At 54.3% G+C, this 24,047-nt stretch overlaps 1 protein-coding gene across 1 annotated transcript in view; it reads left to right on the top strand.

The window, feature by feature from the left end:
* GPC1 (glypican 1) overlaps positions 1 to 7,416 on the top strand; it is a 32,113-nt gene extending 24,697 nt beyond the window's left edge. The window contains exons 3-9 of the mRNA XM_030916899.1: positions 1,623 to 2,014; positions 2,693 to 2,858; positions 3,953 to 4,083; positions 4,193 to 4,312; positions 4,414 to 4,547; positions 4,825 to 5,000; positions 5,404 to 7,416. Of these exons, the coding sequence (XP_030772759.1) occupies positions 1,623 to 2,014; positions 2,693 to 2,858; positions 3,953 to 4,083; positions 4,193 to 4,312; positions 4,414 to 4,547; positions 4,825 to 5,000; positions 5,404 to 5,636 (1,352 nt within the window). The 3' untranslated portion in view covers positions 5,637 to 7,416. The remainder of the gene's footprint in view (positions 1 to 1,622; positions 2,015 to 2,692; positions 2,859 to 3,952; positions 4,084 to 4,192; positions 4,313 to 4,413; positions 4,548 to 4,824; positions 5,001 to 5,403) is intronic.
* The last annotated feature ends 16,631 nt before the right edge of the window (positions 7,417 to 24,047 follow it).

Raw genomic sequence — 24,047 nt, 5'->3', positions numbered from 1 at the left:
TGGGGACGTCCTGCCTGCCTGCCTCCTCCTGGCTCTGAGGGGGTCGGTGTCGCTGCCCTGCTCTGGGGCCCGTCCCGTGTCGGTGCTCTGCCTCTGCCCTCCATCTGCTGCCCTCTGGAAGCCTCCAGCCTTCCTGTTCGACTCTCCTATCTTCTGACATGAAAACACAAACACCCTTTGGGGACATTTGTGTTGAAAATGACCCACTGTGTGCCCAAGGCCCACCTGTGCCCCTACCTCGGGGAGTCTTGTTCAACCCCCACCTCCCATGTCCTCCCCTCCCACCCCCGCCCACAGCAGCTGCTGGCCCCTCCCAGCCTCCGAGGCAGCCAAGGGCCCCTCCCTCTTTGTCTGCAGTGCTGGTGGGAGCCAGTGGGAGGCAGTAGGAGGGGAGCCTGACTGGGCCTCTGGTTGCTGTGTTCAGGGATTGGGAGCCCCATGCCCGCCCCCTCACCAGCCTTCAGGGGCAACTGAATGGGGCCTGGCAGGAGGGAGAGCTGAGGACTGCACCTGGGTTTGGCCCATGGCCCTCCAGGTGTGTCTGGGCTAATGCATGAACTGCAAGCTACCCCCTTCTGAGAGCGGCCAGGGCATTCCAGGCGCCAGGACCTGAGGTGGACACTGGACAGCTGCGTGGCCCATCTACCCTCCCCATAGCGGCCTGGGAGCTCTCTGTAGCCACGGCAGCCCTGTAGTCCCAGGCCTTGCCACGGGTCAGTGTAGGGGCTGGTCCAGAGGTCTCCAAGCCTGACAGTCACCATGCTTCAGAGGACAGCCTCTGCCCTGCGTCCCTGGAGCACCCCATGGTGGGCCATCGAGCCCCTGGTACCTAGGGATGGGCAAGACCTAGGGATGCTCTGAGCAGTTACAGACCCGGAAGTCTCACTTCCAAATGGGATGGGGAAGTCCAGGGTCCCATCTAGGCACAGGGTATGGGGCTTTTCCCCAAAGCTCCTGCAGCCCATGTGGAGGTCTGAGGGTGAGCCTGTGGCTCCCCGTCCCCCACCCAGCAGGGAAGACGTCTGGGGTTCTGGGCTGTGGGAGGCTCCCCGGAGCCCTCGGGCCTGGGGTGCTCAGAGCTGAGGATTCTGGATCGCGGAAGCTGAGAAAAGACAGGAAGCCCAGGAGAGCCGCAGAGACAGGGCGGCGGGAAGGGCAGAGGCCCTGGAGATTCACAGGGCAGACGGCTGGGGCCACAGGGAGCACAGATGGGGACCGGTGGAGAGAAGAAGCGGCTGGCAGGGGACCACAGACCGGTCCGGCCCCTCTTACCCCAATGAGGCCCCATCTCCACCAGCAGCCCCTCCCTGGGTGTTCTCAGTCACAGAGCATCTGTTCCTGCTCTGGGCTCAGCTCAGAAACAGCCACGGAGCCCCAGTCAGAGGTCCTGAGATCCGAGAGCACCCCTGCCACCTGGGTCTCTGCTCCCCAGGCCAGGGGGTGAGGTCTCGGGGAGCCCTGTGGATGCTCACCGGGCCCACAGCCGCTGCAGTGTGGCGTCCGACTCCGAGGACCTCAGAGTGTATCCTCAGAGCCGCGGGTCTCCCGAGCTGAGTCTCCTGCTCTGGTCCAGCTGTCGGGGGGGAAACATTGTGCCGATCACGCCCCCTTCCTGTGTGCAGACCACTTCCAGCACCTGCTGAATGACTCGGAGCGGACGCTGCAGGGCACCTTCCCGGGCGCCTTCGGAGAGCTGTACACACAGAACACCAGGGCCTTCCGGGACCTGTACGCAGAGCTGCGCCTGTACTACCGCGGTGCCAACCTGCACCTGGAGGAGACACTGGCCGAGTTCTGGGCCCGCCTGCTCGAGCGCCTCTTCAAGCAGCTGCACCCCCAGCTGCTGCTGCCTGATGACTACCTGGACTGCCTGGGCAAGCAGGCCGAGGCGCTGCGGCCCTTTGGCGAGGCCCCAAGAGAGCTGCGCCTGCGGGCCACCCGCGCCTTCGTGGCTGCTCGCTCCTTCGTGCAAGGCCTGGGCGTGGCCAGTGACGTGGTCCGGAAGGTGGCTCAGGTGTGCATAGCCACCCAGGGCTCTCAGAAGGCCCTCCAGACCCCCACGCTCTGCCCAAGGGACTGCCTCTTCCCCCTACTTAACCCTGTGTCCCTGAACCTCCTGGCCAGCCTCTGACCTCTGCCCCGCAGCCTCAGTCCCTCCTGCATTGGCTGCTACCCACGGCCTGCTAATGGTGCACCCACAGATGTGAGCCCTGCTGTGGGCAGGTGGCTCTGGGCTGGCCCACCCCTCCCCAGACCCATCATGGGCCAGGATGGGAAGGGCCAGGGGCTGGGCTGGATGCTGAGCCAGGCTGTGGAGTGAAGAGGCACAGGAGACAGAACAACATGCATGGGGACCGGGCAGGGTGGGGCTCCGGAGCCTCGCAGGCCAGGGGAATGCCTTGGTCCACTGGGGGGCACATGTCAGACCCAGGTAGGCTGGGATGCCTTGGTATCCTCAGCAGCATGTGGGTGAGGATATTCGTGCCTCCCCATGACTCTCGAGATCATCAGAATGAGGGCTGTCAGGGCTGGCAGGCCCTGCGAGTCAGGCAGGGCCACTGCGAGTTGGGGCAGAGCACAGGCCTCCCCTGACTTCCCTCCCGAGCCCCCCACCCTGAGGCTCCATTAGAGGCTGGCGGGGCTGGGCACGCGCAGGGCCTCGGGGTCTGGTTCAGGCTGCCTTGCTCCCCAGGTCCCCCTGGGCCCGGAGTGCTCGAGGGCTGTCATGAAGCTGGTCTACTGTGCTCACTGTCTGGGAGTCCCCGGCGCCAGGCCCTGCCCTGACTACTGCCGAAATGTGCTCAAGGGCTGCCTCGCCAACCAGGCTGACCTGGATGCTGAGTGGAGGAACCTCCTGGGTGAGCCCCCACCTGCCAGAGCGGCCTGGAACTGTCTTGGGGAGTGTGTGGCGGGGGTCCTGGGGGGCGGGTGGGCCCTAGCTCAGGGCTTGGACCCAGGGACTTGATCAGGGATGCCCTGACCAGGGTGTGTGACTTGGGGCCGCTTGCCAGGGAGGGAGCCCTGTGGGGTCGTCGTTTCTTGTCCTTCCCCACTGAGCAAGCACCTCAGTGTGCATACTTGCCAAGACGTGTGACTCATGGAGGGCCAGCACTTGCCTAAGCTAACACATATATGCACTGTCACATGGCACCTCAGTGTGCATACTTGCCAAGACGTGTGACTCATGGAGGGCCAGCACTTGCTTAAGCTAACACATATATGCACTGTCACATGGCAGGCTAACATGCGAGCTGGCGTGCACACTTGACACACAGCAGGCCGGTGCCCACCAGTATGGTGTGTGCTCCTGTGTGCATGTGATGACATGAGCTGGGCTGACCCGCATCCATGCCAACACGTGTGTGCTAGTATGTACATGCTTATCCAGATCCACTAACGTGTACACATGCTTACGTGAGGTGGGACAGCATGCATCTATGCCAACACACGTGCTAGCATGTGCTGACATGGAGCCAACACGTGTGTGCTAATGTGATGGGAGCTGACAAAATGCATAAGCTTTACTTGTATATGTGCTCACCATGCATGCAACACACACATGAACTAAGGTGTACATGGAGGGGCATGAGGTGAGCCAGCATGCATACACACCAGCTCACATGGGCTCGTGTGCACACAAGCTGGACCGAGGCGAGTCAGCATATGTATACGTCACACCTGCATGAGCCAGCGTGGACATCTGTGAGACACGGCAGGCCAGCGAGCCTGCACAGTGGCCTCCGTGTGTGCGTGTCCACCCGTGCCCGTGGTGCATGTGCACATGTGGGCGTGGGCCAGGCTGAGTGCAGCAGAGTGCACGTGGCCTGCACACATCACATGGGCCAACCCGAGTGCGTGCGCGGGATCTCCCACGCCGACCTGTGCTGTCGAGACTGCATTAACATGCACACGTGGTGACGCCTGCGTGCGCGTATGTTAACACCTGTGCTAGACTCCATGGTGCTCATCACCGACAAGTTCTGGGGCACGTCGGGTGTGGAGAGCGTCATCGGCAGCGTGCATACGTGGCTGGCGGAGGCCATCAACGCTCTCCAGGACAACAGGGATACGCTCACGGCCAAGGTGCGGGCGGGAGGGCATGATGAGCACAGTGGGGTGGGGGTCCTGGATGTGGCTCCATTGGGCTTGGGGGACCCCGCTGCCCCCCAAGGACCCTGTGGTGTCTCCCCAGGTCATCCAGGGCTGCGGGAACCCCAAGGTCAACCCCCAGGGTTCTGGGCCTGAGGAGAAGCGGCGCCGGGGCAAGCTGGCCCCACGGGAGAGGCCACCCTCAGGCACGCTGGAGAAGCTGGTGAGTGGCCCCTGCCGGTCCACCGGACCAGGCATGAGGGAGGCAGACAGGCGGGGGCGGGCTGGCTCTGGCAACCCAGTGGCCTGACTGCTGCCCGGCAGGTCTCCGAAGCCAAGGCTCAGCTCCGTGACGTCCAGGACTTCTGGATCAGCCTCCCAGGGACACTGTGCAGTGAGAAGATGGCCCTGAGCACTGCCAGTGATGACCGCTGCTGGAACGGGATGGCCAGAGGCCGGTAGGTGCCCGCCTGGCTGGCACAGCCCTCCCTCCCGTGCTGTCTCCATTGGGCTGTGCCTGGGCCGGGTGCAGTAGGCACAGGGCCATGTCCCTTGCTGGAGGGCTCGAGCCCCACTTCTCTGTGGCCTGCATGGGCTCTGCTCGGTCCCTGGAGGCTTGCTGGGCATCTCAGGCCCAGGGTCTCAGGCTTGGAGGACAGGAGGGTGTCCTGCTCAGGTGATGGCCCTTTGCAGGGGCTGGAGCAGTGACCTGGGCTCTGCCTGCCTTTCCTCCAGGTACCTCCCCGAGGTCATGGGTGACGGCTTGGCCAACCAGATCAACAACCCCGAGGTGGAGGTGGACATCACCAAGCCGGACATGACCATCCGGCAACAGATCATGCAGCTGAAGATCATGACCAACCGGCTGCGCAGCGCCTACAATGGCAATGACGTGGACTTCCAGGACGCCAGTGAGAGCAGGGCCTGACCGGGCGGGCAAGGGGCCAGGGATGGCGGGGGTGCCACAGGGGTGTGACTGCCCTCCAGGTTCCCCCACCCGAGGGGTCCTCTGCTTCAGCATCACCACAGTGACTCAGGACGCTGCCCGGGCACGGTCACCGAGCCCTGCACCTCTGCGGCGCCTGGAGGCCTGGCCAGGATGTCTGTCAGCTTTGGCTCCAGGGACCAAGGGAGGCAGCCCCAGGGAGTGAGAGTCTCCCAGCCTCAGGGTCAGCGGGGATGGGGTGCTGCCGGTCCTGGGATTCCACACCGAAAGGATGTCGGGGTCACCTGGCATGAGGGGTCCTCACAGGGTGATGCTGCCCTGGGGTCTCCTGTGGGGACCAGCCTGCCGGAGCCTTCTCTCCTTCCCAGGTGACGACGGCAGCGGCTCGGGCAGCGGTGATGGCTGTCCAGATGATCGCTGTGGCCGGGGGGCCAGCAGGAAGAGCTCCAGCTCCCGGACACCCTTGACCCATGCTCTCCCAGGCCTCTCAGAGCAGGAAGGGCAGAAGACCTCGGCTGCCAGCTGCCCCCAGCCCCCCACCTTCCTCCTGCCCCTCCTCCTCTCCCTGGCCCTTACAGTAGCCAGGCCCCGGTGGCGGTAACTGCCCCAAGGCCCCAGGAACAGAGGCCAAGGACTGACTTTGCCAAAAATACAAAACAGACGATATTTAATTCACCTCAGCCTGGAGAGGCCTGGGGTGGGACAGGGAGGGCCAGCGGCTCTGAGCAGGGGCAGGTGCAGAGGCCCCGGCCCCAGGCCTGGCCTTGCCTGCCTCTCTGCCTTTTAATTTTGTATGAGGTCCTCAGGTCAGCTGGGAGCCAGTGTCCCCACAAGCCATGTATTTCAGGGACCTCAGGGGCACCTCCGGATGCCCAGCCCTCCCCCAGCTCCCTGCACCGCTGCAGAAGCAGCCCCTTGAGGCCTGCAGAGGAGGCCTCAAAGCAACCCGCTGGAGCCCACAGCGAGCCTGTGCCTTCCTCCCCGCCTCCTTCCGCTGGGACTCCCAGCAGAGCCCACCAGCCAGCCCTGGCCCACTCCTCAGCCCCCAGAGAAGCTCCACAAGGGCTTGCTGGGTGTCCACCCTCCAGGGTCTAGTGCAGCCTCTGAGATGATGCATGATACCCTCCCCTCAGCGCAGGCTGCAGAGCCCAGCCCCACCTCCCTGCGCCATTGAGGGGCCCCAGCGTCTGCAGGGTGGGGCCTGAGAAAGCACCAGTGCTGAGGAGTCTGAGGACTCTGCCCTACCACAGACCTGTGGTGAGGAGCCTCCATGTGCGGATGATGGGCCGCTGACCCACCTGCGCTTCTGCTGGAGGAAGGGGAGCTGGGCCCAAGGCCCAGGGAGGCAGCGTGGGCTCTGCTGATGTGGGCTGCCCCCTTGCACACGGGGCTCACAGGGCAGGCCTTGTTGGGGTCCAGGGCTACGTGAAGACCGTGAGGGCTGAGGAGCAGCTGGGACCTGCTTGCTCCCATCCTCACCCAGATCAGGAACCAGGGCCTCTCTGTTCAGGGTGACACAGGCCAGGGCTCAGAGTGACCCTTGGCTGTCACACAGGGGTGCTGGTGGCTGGTGAGACCCAGCACTGCAGACGGGAATGCCTAGGTCCCTTCCCGACCCAGCCAGCTGCAGGGGACGGGGACCTGGATAGTTAAGGGCTTTTCCAAACGTGCATCCATTTACTGACACTTACTGTCCTTGTTCACGGAGAGCTGTTTGCTCCTTCCAGATAGCTTTGGAGAGACGCAGGGCCCACCTTGGACCCTGGCGACCTCCTGTCACTCACTGAGGCCATCAGGGCCCTGCCCCAGGCCTGGACGGGCCCTCCTTTCCTCCTGTACCCCAGCTGCCGGGTGGCCCTGGGGAGGGGTGGTGTCGTGTTGGGAAGGGGTCCTGCAAGGGGAGGAGGACTTGGAGGGTCTGGGGGCAGCTGTCCTGAACCAACTGACCCTGAGGAGGCCGCTTAGTGCTGCTTTGCTTTTCATCGCCGTTCCACACAGTGGACAGAGGGCCCTGGTTGCTGGTCAGGTCCCCATGGCTTCTGTTCTCTGGAACCTGAGTTTAGACGTTTTGGGTTCAGGAGCACCCCAACACAGGCATGTCCACCCCATGATAACCCTGCCATTACCAGGGTGGGCTGGGGACTCTGGCATAGTGATGCCAGGTGCCAGGACAGCAGCACTCCTGCTGCACACGGATGGCACGGGGTGGCGCTCAGACCCCATCCTATCCTCATCTCTGGAAGGGGCAGCCCTGAGTGGTCACTGGTCAGGGCAGTGGCCAAGCCTGCTGTGTCTTTCCTCCACAACGTCCCCCCACCACTCAGTGTCAGCGGGTGACGTGTTCTTCCGAGTCCTTGTATGAATAAAAGGCTGGAGACCTACAGCAGGGCGAGGTCTCATGGCCGGGGGGGGGGCGTGGGGGGGTGGGGGGGCGGGCGGGCGGGAAGAGAGTGTGTGTGTACGTGTGTCCGTCTGGAGCTTGGGCATGGACCACACTTCCATGTTCAGGGTGAATGTGCAGCCCCTGCCAGCTGCACTCCACCTCGCCCTGGGCAGACAGGTCTGTCCGCCCCTCTCCTTGGTGCAGGGGCGAAGGAAGAGGCCAGGGCACAGAGACCCAGATGGCCTCCAGCAGGCCCCACCTCCCATCTACCTCTTCCTGCCTCTTGGCCCCGCTCTGGGCGCACACAGCACAGAGATCCTCTACTCCTGGAAGGTTCTGGTTCCTGCCAGGTGGCTTCAGAGATGCCCAAGGGGCCAGAGAGAAGGAACCAAGGATGCCCTGGTGGTCCAGTGTGTCCCCAGCCACCTTTCTCCCGAGGTGGAGGGTCCTGTGTAACCCTAGGGGCTCCCTGTAGCCCCACTCCTGTTCCTGTGGGGTCATGGCCAGAGGCTGGGAAGTGGCACAGCGGCACTGGCAGAAGCGTCTGCTCCTGGGTGTGTCCCTCAGCTGCTTTATTGAGAATTGCAGGCAGCACAGGTTGGTCTCGTGAACATTTTTAACATTGCGCTTCCATCATCTGGGACCCAGGAATACTGCAGGCCCCCTGGCAACTGGGACCGCCAGGCCCCTTGTGAGCGTGATTGCTCAGAGGGGTGGGGGGGGCACCCCAGGAGGGAGACACAGCTTCACCCAGCCCTGCTGAAGTCCACTGCTCAGTAGGTCACAGCTCTGGGCAGGACCAAGGGCTGCACACAGACTTCCCCCAAAGCATCTGCTGCCGCCAGGTCCCTGGTAGCCACAATCCTCACTTGCCCCTCCACAAGGCCCAGAGGCCCAGCTCCTCCTCTGGGAAATGAGGGTGGGGTGGAGTCCTCTCCCTGGTGGGCCAGGGGATGCAGCCTGGGGGCTCAGCGGGACCCCTAGGGGACAGGTGAGCAGCCAGACGCTCATCAGTGGCTGTAGTTGTGGATGACGTGTTTGGTCCGGCCGGCAGGATCTCAGGCTTCCGGGCACTACTTGGCCCAGCTGCTTCAAAACTTCCACAAGCCCTTTTTGAACCGAGGCAAATGCATCTTTCCTGTCAGGGAAAGGAGGACACAGGTGCAACGTGCCCTCTATGCAGAACCGACACCAGGCCAGGAGTGGGTGGGAAGGGGCACGCGGCCAGTCTCAGCCCTGCCTGCCCACCCACACCTCAGACCATCAGGGAGCTCCCAAGTTCTGCCCACCCCAGTGCTACCCCAAGAGGTTGCTCAGGGAGAGACCCCTTCCAGCCAGGACTGGCTTTCAGTCCCTCTTCGTTCCTCACAGAAATTCCAGAAGCCACACACAAACTGACCCACCCACACTGATGAGTAGAGAGCAGCCCAGCCCAGCCCAGCCACGGTGGGTGGCCTCAGCATCCCACACCATCTGCATGCACCTCGGCAGGCCAGCATAGGTGTCTGCTCTACACATATACCCATCACACGTGCACACACACATGCACATGTGCATGCTCTTACACGTGCACACATGCACATGTGCACATGTACACGTACACACACATGCACACATAGGTATGGACACATACAATGCCCTGTGCATGCACACACAAGCACACATATCCATACACATGCACACACAACTGCACATGCACGCACTCACATGCACACATGCCCATACGCATGCACATGTGCACACTTTGTGCATGTGCACACGTAGATGCACAAGTGTCCATACACACATGCACACATTACATACATCCACAGTACACACACATGCACACACACAGAGACACTCAGACACACCCGTGGGTGCACACACTGCTCCTGTCCAGGTGGCCCTAAGTATTCTTTATCTGGGGACAAGGCCCTCCATCGAGAAACACCATTTATAATCGCAGTGCTCCCTTGAGTTTGGGACAGAAGACTAACTCCTGCGTCTCAGTCCACCTTCCTCCTGCCCTACGCTACTACTGAAATCATTGAAGGACCATAACTGGGCATCGATCTCTCCAATGGACACTGAAGGCTGGTGGCACAGCATGTGTCACAGCCATCAAAGAAGGGGGTAGAGTCTAGGGAAGGTGGGGTTCTGAGAGACCCCAACAATAAGGCCACCACAGCTTTCCTGAGAGTGGGTGAGGGGCAGTAAACCTTACAGGCTTCACAGATGCCACGGCTGTGGATGAGCTGGAGGCAATCACTGCCCAGCAAGCTGTCCTCGTGTGCACAGGAGCCCCTCCCCAATGAGGCCACCCCACAAAGCAAAACCAGTGAGTCTAAACATTTCCCTCCTTCTTTCATATGGCCTGGAAATATGAACAGGAACCTTCATGGTTTCTAGGACAAATCCATGTTTATACTCAATCTGAGAAAGCACAAAAAAAGAGCCAGTAAAAAACTTATAGGAAATGTCAAAATATGCAGCATCAGCCTGGGAAATCAGACCAACTGTCCTGATGTGGGAATTACAAGAAACAGGAGCAAACACTGGGAAATGTTGACTTTGAAAAGATGACAGCAACATGGTAGACTCAGCTAAAATAACCCTCTTTCCTCACAGACACGTTGAAATTCTGGATCACAAAGTTAACACCTATCTGAGGTCACAGAAGAGCTAAAAACCTCGTGCTGAAAAGAAAAAGAAAGTGAGAGGCTTCATTGAATGGGAAGTGGGGAGAGTGGTGTATCAGGCACAGAAATACCCTCTCAGAATAGAGGCTTGGGAGTGATAGGTGTCGAGAGACCTGGGTGAGGGCTGGGAGCTGGAACTGGAACCCCAGGTGACCTGCAAACCTCAAAGAAACTGACAAAGTTCTCCCTATTGCCAGAGATGGGCCAGGAAAGCTTTTGCCACCTAGGGATCTGGGCAGAAAAAAAAAATCCTCCTTCTTGAAGAACCAGTGGCTGGTGACAAAAGATAATGAGTAAATACAAAAGTACCTGGAGGGTTTGTCCACAGTGAGGAAGTGAGATTCCCTCAGAGAAATCACAAGGCCTCAGTGACATGAGCTCAAATTCTTTTCTTCTTTTTTTTTTCTTTGAGATGGAGTCTCAGGCTGGAGTGCAGTGGTGCAATCTTGGCTCACTGCAAGCTCCGCCTCCCGGGTTCACGCCATTCTCCTGCCTCAGCCTCCCAAGTAGCTGAGATTACCAGATTCTTTAAAATTTCAAAATGCAAAAAAAACCCGCCACCAGAGCCAGCACCCTGCGAACTTTAGATAGAGCAGACTGAAATGGTCTATAAAGTAAGTGTTTTGTGTTACCAAAGAGAAAAGGGGGAGAAATAGAAACCATAAGGACAGAACAATTCCATTTTTAAAAAGAACAAATAAAGAGATTGGAAAAAGTCCCAAGTGGAAGTAACATCAGCAAGCCGGCAGCATAGGGGACCCCTGCTTTTAACCACCCATTGCAACAAGAATTTGGCAGCCATTCACACACAAAAGTGCCTTCGTGGGAACCTCAGGACTCTGGTAGGAGGTTGTGAAGCCCTGATGGAGCCCAGCTGAGAAGGGCTGTTTTAGGAGTGCAGGTTTGCACCCAGGCGGCAGGCTCACCAAATGGGGTCCTTTGTGTATCCAGAAATGGCCTCATCCCCCTATGGACTCAACAACAGCCTTGTTTGGCTCTCCTGACACAGGAACCATCTGCCCAGGGACCTCCTGGAAGATACACTAGTCCATCCCCCTGAAGGCAGACCCACCAACCTTGGTTCCACCGCAGATTCTGAAATAGCCCTGTAAGTCAGCTGCAACCCCTCAGCTGAGTCTGAAAGCAGTCCTGCCTTCCCAAGGACTTGCTGGGAGACACTTGTCTGAGTTAGGCCACAAAATCCCACAAAAGTTGTTGAAATGGTTCTGAGTTTACTCCATCCGTCCCCAGTCACAGTCCTGGAGGAGTCCTGCCCACCCAAGGATCACTGAGAGACAAGCCCATCTGCACGCCGGGAGGCAGGCCTACCAATCTACAACCGCACGCTGCGAGGCAGGCCTACCAATCTACAACCGCACGCTGGGAGGCAGGCCTACCAATCTACAACTACAAACCGCAGGCTGGGAGGCAGGCCTACCAATCTACAACTACAAACCGCAGGCTGGGAGGCAGGCCTACCAATCTACAACCGCACGCTGGGAGGCAGGCCTACCAATCTACAACTACACAGGTTGAAGGAGCCCTGTGACCCAGCTCCAGCCCCACTCAGCCATGGTCTGAAGGCAGTCCTGCCCATCCCAAGAACCTGACAGGAGGCATGCCCATCTGTGCCCCTAGAGGCAGGCCTACAGACCTCAGTCTCAGCTGTGAACCTTAAAGCAGCCTTGTGACTTGGTTTCATCCCCTTTTAACCACAGTCTGGGGTCAGTCCTGTCTGTCAGGAACTCACCCAGTGACTGAGTGCACCCTTGTCCCTGAGCTAGCCCTATTCCTCAAGGTCTTAGAGGCAGTCCAGTCTGCCCAGGGACCAGACATGATCAATGCCTGCTCCAATCCTGAATAGGCCCACCAACCACAAACCCCACTGCATACTCAGCAGCAGCCATGTGACTAAACTAATCCTGGAGGCAATCCCTTCAGAGACCCAACAGATCTTTATCTGCCAAAATCAGTCTGTAAAGGCTGAAAGAGGTGTTTGCTCCTTCAAATTGAGACACCAATGCAAGGCTCTATGAATAAAGAATCAGGCCAACATGATGCCACAGCTGGGCATGGTAGCTCACGCCTGTCATCCCAGCACTGTGTGAGGCTGAGGCAGGTAGGTTACTTGAGGTCAGGAGTTCGAGACCAGCCTGGCCAACATGGTGAAACCTCGTCTCTACTAAAAATACAAAAATTAACCGAGCATGATGGTGCATGCTTGTAATCCCAGCTACTCAGGAGGCTGAGGTGGGAGAATCGCTTGAACCCGGGACATGGAGGTTGCAGTGAGCTGAGATTCTGCCACTGTACTCCAGCCTGGGCAACAAGAGCAAAACTCTGTCTCAAAACAAAACAAAACAAAACAAAAAATACCATCAAGAGAAACTAGTAAAGCTCCAGTAAGTGATCCCAAAGAAATGAAAATCTATACATTGCCTGACAATTCAAATAATCATCTTAAAGAAACTCGATAACCTGTGAGATAACTCAGACAACCAAAAAAATAAGAAAAACAGATGCATAAAATATAAAGTTTAAACCATAAAAAAAAATAGAAGTCCTAGAGCTGAAAAACACAATGACAAAATTGAAAAATTCAATAAAGAGCTTCAACAGACTTGATCATACAGAAGAATCGATAAACCTGAACACAAATTATTTAAAACTCACCAATTAACCAAAAAAGAAAAAAAAAAGAATAAAAAAGGAGTAAAGAATAAAGAGTGAAAAAAAGCATAAGGGACATATGGAGACAAACAAGAAAATAAATATGTGAATTATAGAAGTCTCGAAGACAGAAACAAAGAGCAGAAAGTTTATTTAAAGAAACAAAGGCAGAAAACTTTTCTAAGTTGGGGTAGACATGGACAGATTCCATATGGATGTGGATATATGTTGATGCAAGGTTCACCATATGAAAACCTATAAATGTGACACACCATATTAACAGAATAAAGGATAACAATCATATGGCCATCTCAATAGATACAGAAAAAGTATTTAATAAAATTCAACATCCTGCTTTGGTAAACTCTCAACAAATTAGATACAGAGGAATATACCTCAGTGTAATAGAGAACATATATAACAAGCCTACAGTTAACATTATACTCAATAGTGAAAAGCTGAAAGCATTTTCTCTAAGATCATGAACAAGACAAGGGTGCCCACTCTCACCACTTATTTTTTTTTTCCTATTTTGAGACAGAGTCTCTCACTCTGTTGCCCAGGCTGGAGTGCAGTGGCGTCATCTTGGCTCACTGCAACCTCTGCTTCCCGGGTTCACACCATTCTCCTGCCTCAGCCTCCCGAGTACCTGGCTGAGACTACAGGCACCCACCACCATGCCTGGCTAATTTTTTTTTTTTTTCAGTAGAGACGGGGTTTCACTGTGTTAGCCAGGGTGGTCTAGATCTCCTGACCTTGTGATCCACCTGCCTTGGCCTCCCAAAGTGCTGGAATTACAGGCAGGAGCCAGCACGCCCGGACAACATGATCTCTTTTTTAAAAAACTTTTATTTTAGGTTTAGGGTTACATGTGCAGGTTTCCTATATAGGTAAACTCGTGTCACAGGGGTTTGTTGTATGGATTGTTCCATCACCCAAATACTAAACCTAGTACCTAGTAGTTATTTTTTCTAATCTCTCCAACCTCTTACCCTCCACCCTCAAGTAGGACTCAGTGTCTGTTGTTTCCCCTTTTTTGTATCCAAATGTTTTAATCATTTATCTCCCACTTAATATAAGTGAGAACATGTGGTATTTAGTTTTCTGTCCCTGTGTTAGTTTGCTAAGAATAATAGCCTCTAGCTCCATCCACATTCCTGCAAAGGACATGATCTCGTTCTTTTTTATGGCTGCTTAGTACTTCATGGTGTATATGCACCATATTTTCTTGATCCAGTCTACCACTGATGGGCATTTATGTTGATTCCATGTCCTTGCTATTGTGAATACAACTACAGTGAACATATATGTGCATATATGTCTTTATGGTAGAACAATTTATATTCCTTTGGGTACATACACAGTGATGAGATTGCTGGGTCAAGTGGCAGCTGTTTTTACCTCTTTGAGGAATCACCACACTGCTTTCCACAAGGTTGAACTAATTTACATTCACACCAACAGTGCGTATGCATTCCCTTTTCTCTGCAATCTCACCTGCATCTATTATTTTTTTACCTTTAATCATAGCCATTCTGACTAGTGTGAGATGGTATCATATTGTGGTTTTGATTTGCATTTCTCTAATGATCAGTGATACTAAGCTTTTTTCATATGCTTGTTGGCTGGATACGTATGTCTTCTTTTGAAGAGTGGACATGATCTCTTATATATACAAAATTCTAAAAGTTCCACCAAAAAACCTGTTACAAGTAATAAATGAATTCATTAAAGTTGCTAGATACAATATCGACACACAAAAGTTAGTTGTGTTTTTATGCACTAACAATTAACTATCTGAAAAGGAAATTAAGAAAATTACCCCATTTACAATAGCATAAATATAACAAACTACTTAGCAATAAATTTAAGTGAGGTAAAAGATCCTTGCTTAAATGCTTAAAATACTTAGCAATAAATTTAAGTGAGGTAAAAGATCCTTGCTTAAATATTTAAATAAAATACTTAGCAATAAATTTAAGGGAGGTAAAGGATCCTTGCTTAAATTTATTGCTAAGTATTTTATTATTTTTATGCTATTGTAAATGGCATTGTTTTCTTAATTTCTTTTTCAGATAGTTCATTGTTAGTGCATAAAAACAACTAATTTTTGTATGCTGATATTGTATCTTGCAACTTTAATGAATTAATTATTACTTCTAACAGGTTTTTTGGTGGAACTTTTAGATTATATACTGAATACTATAAATAAATACTATAAATACTATAAAATATAGAACATATACTGCAAACTATAAAATATTGATGAGATAAATTAAGGTACAAACAAATGGAAGATATTTTATGTTCATGGATTGGAAGAATACTGTTAAAATGTCCATACTACCGGCCGGGCGCGGTGGCTCAAGCCTGTAATCCCAGCACTTTGGGAGGCCGAGACGGGCGGATCACGAGGTCAGGAGATCGAGACCATCCTGGCTAACACAGTGAAACCCCGTCTCTACTAAAAAATACAAAAAACTAGCCGGGCGAGGTGGCGGGCGCCTGTAGTCCCAGCTACTCAGGAGGCTGAGGCGGGAGAATGGCGTGAACCCGGGAGGCGGAGCTTGCAGTGAGCTGAGATCCGGCCACTGCACTCCAGCCTGGGTGGCAGAGCGAGACTCTGTCTCAAAAAAAAAAAAAAAAAAAAAAAAAAAAATGTCCATACTACCCAAAGCAGTCTACAAACTCAATGCAATGTCTATCAAAATTCCAATGGCATCTTTTTTACAGAAATAGCAAAAACAATCTTAAAATTTGTATGGAATCAGAAAATAATCAGCTAAAGCAAACTTGCAAAAGAAGAACAAATCTGGATATATCACACATCCTGTTTTCAAGTATATTACAAAGCTGTAGTAATCAAAACAGTATGATACAGTCATAAAAACGGATAGAGTCCAGAAATAAAATCACACATATGCAGCCTACTAATCTTTGACAAAGGGACCGAGAATATATAATAGCAATAGGAGCCCTTTTGGCAAATGGCGCTTGGAAAGTTGGATATCTACATGCAGAAGAGTGAAATCAGACCCTTCTCTTACACCATATACAAAAAATAAATGGATTAAAAGTGTAAATTTAAGACCTGAAACCATAAAATTTCTAGAAGAAGATATAAGGAAAATACCCCCTTGACACTGGTCTTGACAATGACTTTTTGGATATGACACCAAAAGCACAGGCAACAAAAGCACAAATAAAAAGTGAGTCTACACCAAACTAAAAAGCTCTGCACAGCAAAGGAAACAATCAATAAAATGAAAGTCAATCTACAGAACTGGTGAAAATCTTTGTAAACCACATATCTGAATTAGATTTATGTCCAAAATACTTAAGAAATTCATACAACTTAACAGCAAAAAACAAATAGCCTGATTTTTTAAATGGGTAAAAGATCTGAATAGAAATTTTTTCAAAGAAAATGGCCAACAGGTATATGAAAAGGTGCTCATCTAATCATCAGGGAAATGAAAATCAAAACCACAATGAGACATCGCCTCACACCTGTTAGGATGGCTATTATCAAAAAGACAAGAGATAACAAGTGTTGACAAGAGTGTGGAGAAAAGGGAACCCTTGTGCACAACTGATGAGAATGATCAGTACAACCATTATAGAAAACAGTATGGAGGTTTCTCAAAAATTAAAAATAGAGTTACCACATGAACCACCAATCCAACTAGTGGGCGTATATCCAAAGGAAATGAAATCGCTATGTCAAAGAGATACCTGCACTCCCATCTTCATTGCAGCATCATTCCTAATAGCCAAGAAATGGAAACAACTTAAGTGTCGGTGGATGGAAGGATGGATGGATGGATGGATGGATGGATGGATGGATGGATAGAGAAAATTGATGCATATATGCAATGTAATACTATTCAGCTATACAAAGGAAGGAAACCCTGCCTTTTGCAACAACATGGATGAACCTGGAGGACATTATGCTCAGTGAAATGAGCCAGACACAGAAGGACAAACACTGTATGATCTCACTTGTATGTGGAATCTTGAAAACTCAAATTCATAAAAGCAGAGAGTAGAAAGCTGGTTGTCAATAGCTGGGGGTAGCGTGGGGCTTGGAGTGAGTCAAAGGACGCAAACTTTCAGTTAGGACGAGTAAGTTCTGGGGTCTTGTGTACAGCATGGTGACTGTAGTTAATAGTACTGTGTTGTTTACTTGAAATTTGCCAAGAGTAGATTGTAAGTGTCTTCATCTCACACACACATGTGCACACATCCACCTCATGTCACATGCACACACACCCACACCCACCTCACACACACGTGCACACATCCACCTGTCACACACATGCACACACACTCACCTCATCTCACACACACATGCGCACACACCCCTCATGTCACACACACCCACATCTCACACACATGCACACACATCCACCTGTCACACACACGTGCACACATCCACCTCATGTCACACACACGTGCACAAACCCACCTCATGTCACACACACATGCACACACACCCACCTCATCTCACATGCACACACACCCACCTCATGTCACACACACATGCACACCCACCTCATCTCACACACACATGCGCACACACCCACCTCATCTCACACATGCACACATACCCACCTCATGTCACACACATGTGCACACACCCACCTCATGTCACACATACATGTGCACACACCCACAAATGGGAAGTATGAGAGGTGATGGATGTGTTCATTAATTTGATCATGGTCATCATTTCATGATGTGTATGGATATCAAATCATTATGTGTACACCGTGAATATATACAATTTTTATTTGTCAATGATACCTCAATAAAGTTAGGGGAAAAAAGCACCAAGTGGAGCTGAAGTGGTAACAGTCCCCATCAGAAGGCCAGACCCCCAACATGGGGAGGGTCAGTGGGGACTGCTGCAGCAGGCAGGGGCTGGGCTGTAAGGACCAAGAGGGAGCTCAGCTCTTGGACCCGCTGAGGTGGGAGTTGGAACAAAGACCTCCCCGTGGAGATGACATATGCCCACAGGCCCCTCCTCTACAGGTTCACAGCCTCAAGGCTACAAAAGACCACCCACTGTCTGCTTCCATCTGGACGACACTGAACCTCTAGAGACAAGAAGAGTAGGCAAGGAAGCCTTCACTATGCAGTGCAGGGCTGTGGCTGTCCACGTGGCAAAGATAAACAGGGTCCGTACTTCGTGGTGTCAGCACAAACATATCTTCATCACTCTCTTAGGGAATACGGACCGAAATGTGAAAAGCGATGCCTCACCACATGGAGACAACAGCAGAGGAGAACATGCATGGCCACGGGCCGGAACAAGCCTTCCCAGAGACAAAAGCCTACACTGCAGAGGCAAAGGGGATGACGGCGAGGCATGCGTGCTCCAAACCGCGTGTACACGCATGGCACCGGGAGACTAGGCCATAGAGCATGCAAGATGCTCCCATAAGCAATAAAAAAGACGGTTTAATAGGAAAAGGGGGCAAAGATCACGCTCACACGTAATTCACCGACATGGAACTCTAAGTGGCCAATAAATTAATGTATGAAAAAGCGCTGAACTTCATCCATCATCAAGGAAATGCAAACGATGCTTTCCAACAGATGGTGCAGTGTAAAATCTTCACGCAGAGCAAGTCCACATCTCACGCAAGGAGGTACAAGTGAAACGCAGAATCACAAGACAGGAAAAAGGTGGCAGGTTTAGCTACATCTCATTCTGTTTCCGTAAAATCCAGGCACTGGAGCAGGACAACACGTGTGTACATGTCCCACCGCATGCTGGTGGCTCAGGGCCTCCTTCGATTATTCTACCATTTTTTGTTTTTGTTTTTGAGTTGAAATAGTGTATCAGGTCAGAGCCAAGTTTTGAAAGGCCTTGAAGCTTACAAGGCCTTTCAAAGTCTTTAAGTAACTCAGGCAGTTACTTAAAGAAAAATCACAAACAGTTCAGCATGGAGGCACAGCCTGTGCGGGAAGTTTCTGTTTTCCAGTTAATCAAACGAAGACACGGGCTGAGGCAGATGGGGGCTGGTGGCAAGGAGGGAGGGAGGCAGGTGCCGGCACTCCAGGCTCCAAGAAAAGCAGGCTAGGCCAGGCCCTGTCCCTGTGATGTCCAAGGAAGAAAACCCTGGCCAACAGCTATGTTGTCTGCCTCTTTCCTGGGACCACAGGACATACCTTGTTTACCCCCTCCTGCCCACTGCCCCAACTTTCCAGAGAACACAGGAGCTCCCTGGCTTCTGGGCAGAACCTGACACCCGAAAACTCCAGGCCTTTATCTCCAGCACAGCTTCCAGGTCAGAACTGGAGCCGCCCCCCTGCCTCCTGCGCTGTCCTCCCCGCCGTCTGTGTCCCTCTGAGACCCCAGCACCGCTTTCTGTTCCTAGTTTTCTTGCCCTCTTTGCCCAAGACTTCTCTGGCCGCCACATGGCATCCCCTAGGTGGCTGCCCACTCTCCTGAGAGGCAAGGTATAGTGGGGTCTGGGGGCGGCAGGTGGTATAGGCTGAGCCAAGGGAGGTGCTGGCCCCGGGCCCACCCTCAGCACACCGACCCTTCAACAGCCACCTGGGCAAACCCAACCCTCTGCTCTGCAGTGAGGCCGCAGGGCCTGGAGGCTGCCCAGGGTTCAGGCCAGTAGGGGGACACAGGGGAAGCAGGAGAGGAAGGACTGTGGGGCTGGGGCACAGATTACCCCTGGACCTGCTGGGACCCCCTTCTGTAGCGCCTTCAATAGCAGCACAGCTGGGCTGGGGGCTGGTGCTCAGCAGATGACAGCAGACTCAGGGACACCCTTCCTGGGCCTTTGGGCCAATGCACCTGAAGCCGTGTTCCCCTGCTGCCCCAAAGAGTTGGGGGTGAGCCCCAGGGTAGGAGCCCTCTCCTTTGCTCCCAGTCCCACTGTAGAGGGTCCTAGGGGCCTTCAGACTCACCACATGTCCCAGCCTCTGTGTCTCCCTGCCTTCCCTCCCCAGATCCCCCTGCTCCTCATCTCCATCCCATGGGCGACCCCCTCCTCCCACCCCAGACCACCCGACTTCCCCACTGCTGAGACTCCTTCATAGCTGCCAGGGTTCCACAGTGCCGGCCTGCCCCGGCTCACTGTCACCAGCTCAGGAGGCAGCAGCGGCGTGCAAGTCAGCAAGGGGAATGGCCTAGGCCCAGGCAGAGCAGGTGATGCCCTGGACACCCTGGAGAACCACGGGATACTCCCATGTCCCTCCCTCTCCCTGCTTCCAAGGCAGTTGGCTGGAAGTTTTCAGAAACAGCGACTTGTGGAGCACCTGAGATGAGCTCCAGGCCTCAGGCTTCTTAAAGACACTGTGGCTGTGGCTTGGCCCAGTCATCTTGCACCCAGCAGGTACACCATGCCACCCAGCCACGGTGCCTGGTCCTCAGCCTTCTAGGGGACAGGTGAGTGTGCATCCACCTTCCAGATGGACCGTGAGCTGCTCCTCCCAGACCCTCTGCCCAGGATCCCCACTAACCATCCAGTGCCCAGGGCGACTGTGGGGCACCAAGGCTGCCCTCTTGGGGAGGGACAGTGGGGGAGGCACTGGCCCTGCAACAAAAGGGCAGGAGACCATCTCACAGCCAGGATGGGACCGAAGATGGCTGTGGGGATGGGGCAGGGTGGGCAAGGACAAGCACCCCCATATCCCTCCCTGACCTGGAGACTGCCCAGGAGAGCCTGGAGGGGCCCTGGGGACACAGGCGGCTCCCTGTGCCTGCTGTCCTGCCTCCCCATGGGGACAAGAGAAGGCTCCAGCCAGAGACCTCCACTTATAGTCAGAAGCCTGGGACAAGTCTCAGAGAGGCTGCTCAGGGGAGAAAAGAGCTAAGGGCCCTGAGAAGCAGCGGGGGGTTTGGATCCCAGGGATTCTCCCCCCTCCCTCTGCCCCAGCCCAGTCCCACATGCTCCTAGGTGAACACTGCGGCTCTCACATGTGGCCCTCATCCCAGAACTCCACATTCACAGATAGCTAAGGGGCCGGGCCATACTGTGGCCCCCAAGGGGAGGATAGAGGGCCGCGCTGAACAGCCTGGCTCTCGGGGGACCTCCTCTAGGGCTCAAGAGCAGAAGCAGACAGGGCCCGGAGGCAGACAGGGCCTGGAGGCAGACAGGGCCCCGCACCCTCCCAGGCCACAGCCACTTTCCACCTTGCAGAGCAGAGTGACCTCTGCAGCAGCCCAGGGAGGCCCCGGCAAGCCTCCCTTCCACTGCGAACGCTCTGGTGGTGCCGGACTCCAAGCTGCTGTAGTGCAGACAGCTGGGTCCATAAAGGGCAAAGCTGACCACGGTGACAGCAAAGGGCCCTGAGTTGTTTCTGAGGGTCTCTGAGGACAAGACCCAGCTGCTGGAGCCCCTCGAGACCCTGAGGCAGCAGCAGGAGGTTCCGCAGCATCTCTGCTCTAGACGGAGTCTCTGCGGGAAGAGGGGCCTCGAGGGAGAGGAAGGATAGCCTGGAGGACCCCCGGTGTCGAGGCCTGTCCACAAACCGGGTGAGGTACCCGACTTGAAGCAAAGCAGGGGCTCCATGAGGCGTGGGTCCTCCACATTCCTCCCTGACATGCTGGTGACCACCACAGGCAGGGCAGGACCAGGATATGCCCTGAACCATGGGAGGCGGGGGTCGGGGGGCTTCACCACACATAGAACACACAGAGGCGAGCATAGATTGGACAGGCAGGGCAGCCGTGCAAAATGAAGTCGGAGAAAGAGTTAAAGATTGAAGGGCAAGAAATTAATCAACAGAATGAGTTCAACTCTGACACCCCATGGGAGGGCATGCTGGCCTCCACCCAAGAGAAGGGCTGCGGAAGGCATTCCCACAAACCGCCAGGCGCTGCCATGTTGTCATCCCAGGGTGCTGTGTGACGCCCGCCAGGGAGCCAAGAGCCAGAAAGACCGAAAAGAAGAGGCTCAGCGGGTACGGCGTCCACAGGGACCACCGCAACTACTCAGGGAACTCGGCTGCCCTACCGGCAACCACGCATGTGGCCCCCTTCACCAATGGGTGCAAAATATGAGATCCCTGCTGGGGTGTGTACAAGGCAGGACCTATCAGCTGAGTCTCCACTAAGGGCCCAGAGCGCCGCCTTGTACTAGCACAGTCACAGCAGCTGCTGGCTCTGCCTGAAACAGCAGAATCCCTGCCTGGTGGGGACAACCACTGGCAGGTGAAATGCCAAATGTCAACGTCTGGGGAGGGGATGAAGAGAGGAGCTGCTCCAAGAGGGGGTGGTCCATTCCCTTCTGAAGCCCCCAGCCGCTCCTGCCTTCCCAGGACAGAGCCATCACACACAGGCTACAGGGCCCCTCTTTGCTGCAACAAACAACCCTGCCCTGCTCACACCATCCACCTGGCCCTGCAGCATCAGTCCCTCTCTCTCCATGGGACGCCTGTCATCTGGCATCCCAGCTCTCTGTACTATGACTCGGCTCCTGCGCAGGGACTCGGTTCTCTTCTGCCAGATTCTCACCTCACGTCTCCTGTGGGTCAGAGGGCAAGGGCTCACTGCAGGTGTTGACCCCATAGAGGAGAGATGGGCATGGATGACATTTTGGGGAGGGCGTTCCCTACAGAGGGCGGGGCACTGGCAGGGCTGGGCAAGAACCAGCCTGGCCAGCTCCGAAGGAGGAGGCTGGGCAGGGTTTCTCCACGGTGGTGGGCAGTGGTGGGGTGGGGAGGCCTCAGGGCCCGAGCAGCAGGGATTTAATGGGCCATCCGGGAAGTGGGTGGGGAAAAGCCGAGGGACAGGTGGTCTGGGCTCTGGCTGCATGGATGGTGAGGAGGACAGGGACGGCGGCAGGAGGGGATTCTGGAAGCGGCTTGGCTGAGCTGCACTTTGAAGGCAGAGCTGAGCAGACCTCAGGAAGGACTGGGTGTGAGCTGTGAAAGTGGAGAGGAGCCCGGGATGGTTCCTATAGAGAGGAAATTATCCAGCGCCAGTAAGTGACCACAGCAGCATCTCACAAACTCTGCTCAGAAGATGTCAACTGTCTGCTAATCAAGTGAAACAAGATAATTGCGAAGTCCCAATGAGACATTTTGGAACTTGACACACACTGCACAATTCATCTGCAAGAAAAGGCACATGGCCACAGCAGGGCCTTTCACAGGGCCAGTGAGGAGGAGGGTGGGCCTGTCCTGGCAGATGTGAAAAGGGCCTAGAGCTGCAGGTGGAGACAGAAGAGCACAGGAGGGGCCCCTTAGGGGCAACTAAGAGGCAGACATGTGCCCACTAGGGAAGAGAAACGGATTACTCGATCCCACTGATGGGTTGGGGATAGATCTAGAGAGCTGGCTCTCAAACCTTACACAAAAATTAATGCTCGATTGGTTTACGCAATTACAGGTGAAACAGTAATGCATTAAAACGGTGGTGAGAATCTGGGCAAAGACTACCCTTGCATACACAAGCCCAGCGAGGGACTGCTCTCTATGCACTCCAGCAAGCCAGGCCCTGAGGAAAGGACAGGTGGATTTCACAGCACGAGAAAAATTTCCACGCGCACACTGCAAACGGCAAGACAGTTACTTGCACACAGGCATAGGAGAAGTTGCTGTGCTTTAGAGTTCCCATCCATCAGGAAGAGCAAACACCTCCAATAAAAAGGGGCCAGTGGAGGCCGGGCGCGGTGACTCCTGCCTGGAATCCCAGCACTATGGGAGGCCGAGGCAGGCAGATCATGAGGTCGGGAGATCGAGACCATCCTGGCTAACACAGTGAAACCCCGTATCTACTAAAAATACAAAAAATTAGCCAGGCGAGGTGGCGGGCGCCTGTAGTCCCAGCTACTCCAGAGGCTGAGGCAGGAGAATGGTGCGAACCCGGGAGGCGGAGCTTGCAGTGAGCGGAGATGGCACCACTGCACTCCAGCCTGGGCCACAGAGCGACATTCCGTCTCAAAAAAAAAGAAAAGAAAAAAAAAGGACCAGTAGAAAACATCAATGTCACGCCGACATGCACAGATGCTCAGACTCGTGCATAAATCCTTAGGGGCCTGGGTAAGGCTAAACCTCCTGCAGTGCTCATGGCCGCGGGCGCAGGGTGAAGTCACGCTCACAGTCTTTTAACCACGTTTTAGACTGATAGAACCTTCCCCAGGAGTGTGCCAAGAATACACAACTGAGAACAAAAACACTCTTACAACCTGAAAACATTACTTCCTGGAATTTAACTGGAGGGAAAACTAGGCCAACCATGTGTATGTACAGCATTGTTTAGAACTGTTCACCTTTTAACGTGGACCATGAAACCACCCGCAAGCCTGTAACA

The sequence above is a fragment of the Rhinopithecus roxellana genome, chromosome 14 (genome assembly GCF_007565055.1).
Source record: "Rhinopithecus roxellana isolate Shanxi Qingling chromosome 14, ASM756505v1, whole genome shotgun sequence".
Lineage (NCBI taxonomy): Eukaryota > Metazoa > Chordata > Mammalia > Primates > Cercopithecidae > Rhinopithecus > Rhinopithecus roxellana.
Note: the sequence above shows the minus strand (reverse complement) of the source record. Positions and strands in the feature narration are given on the sequence as shown.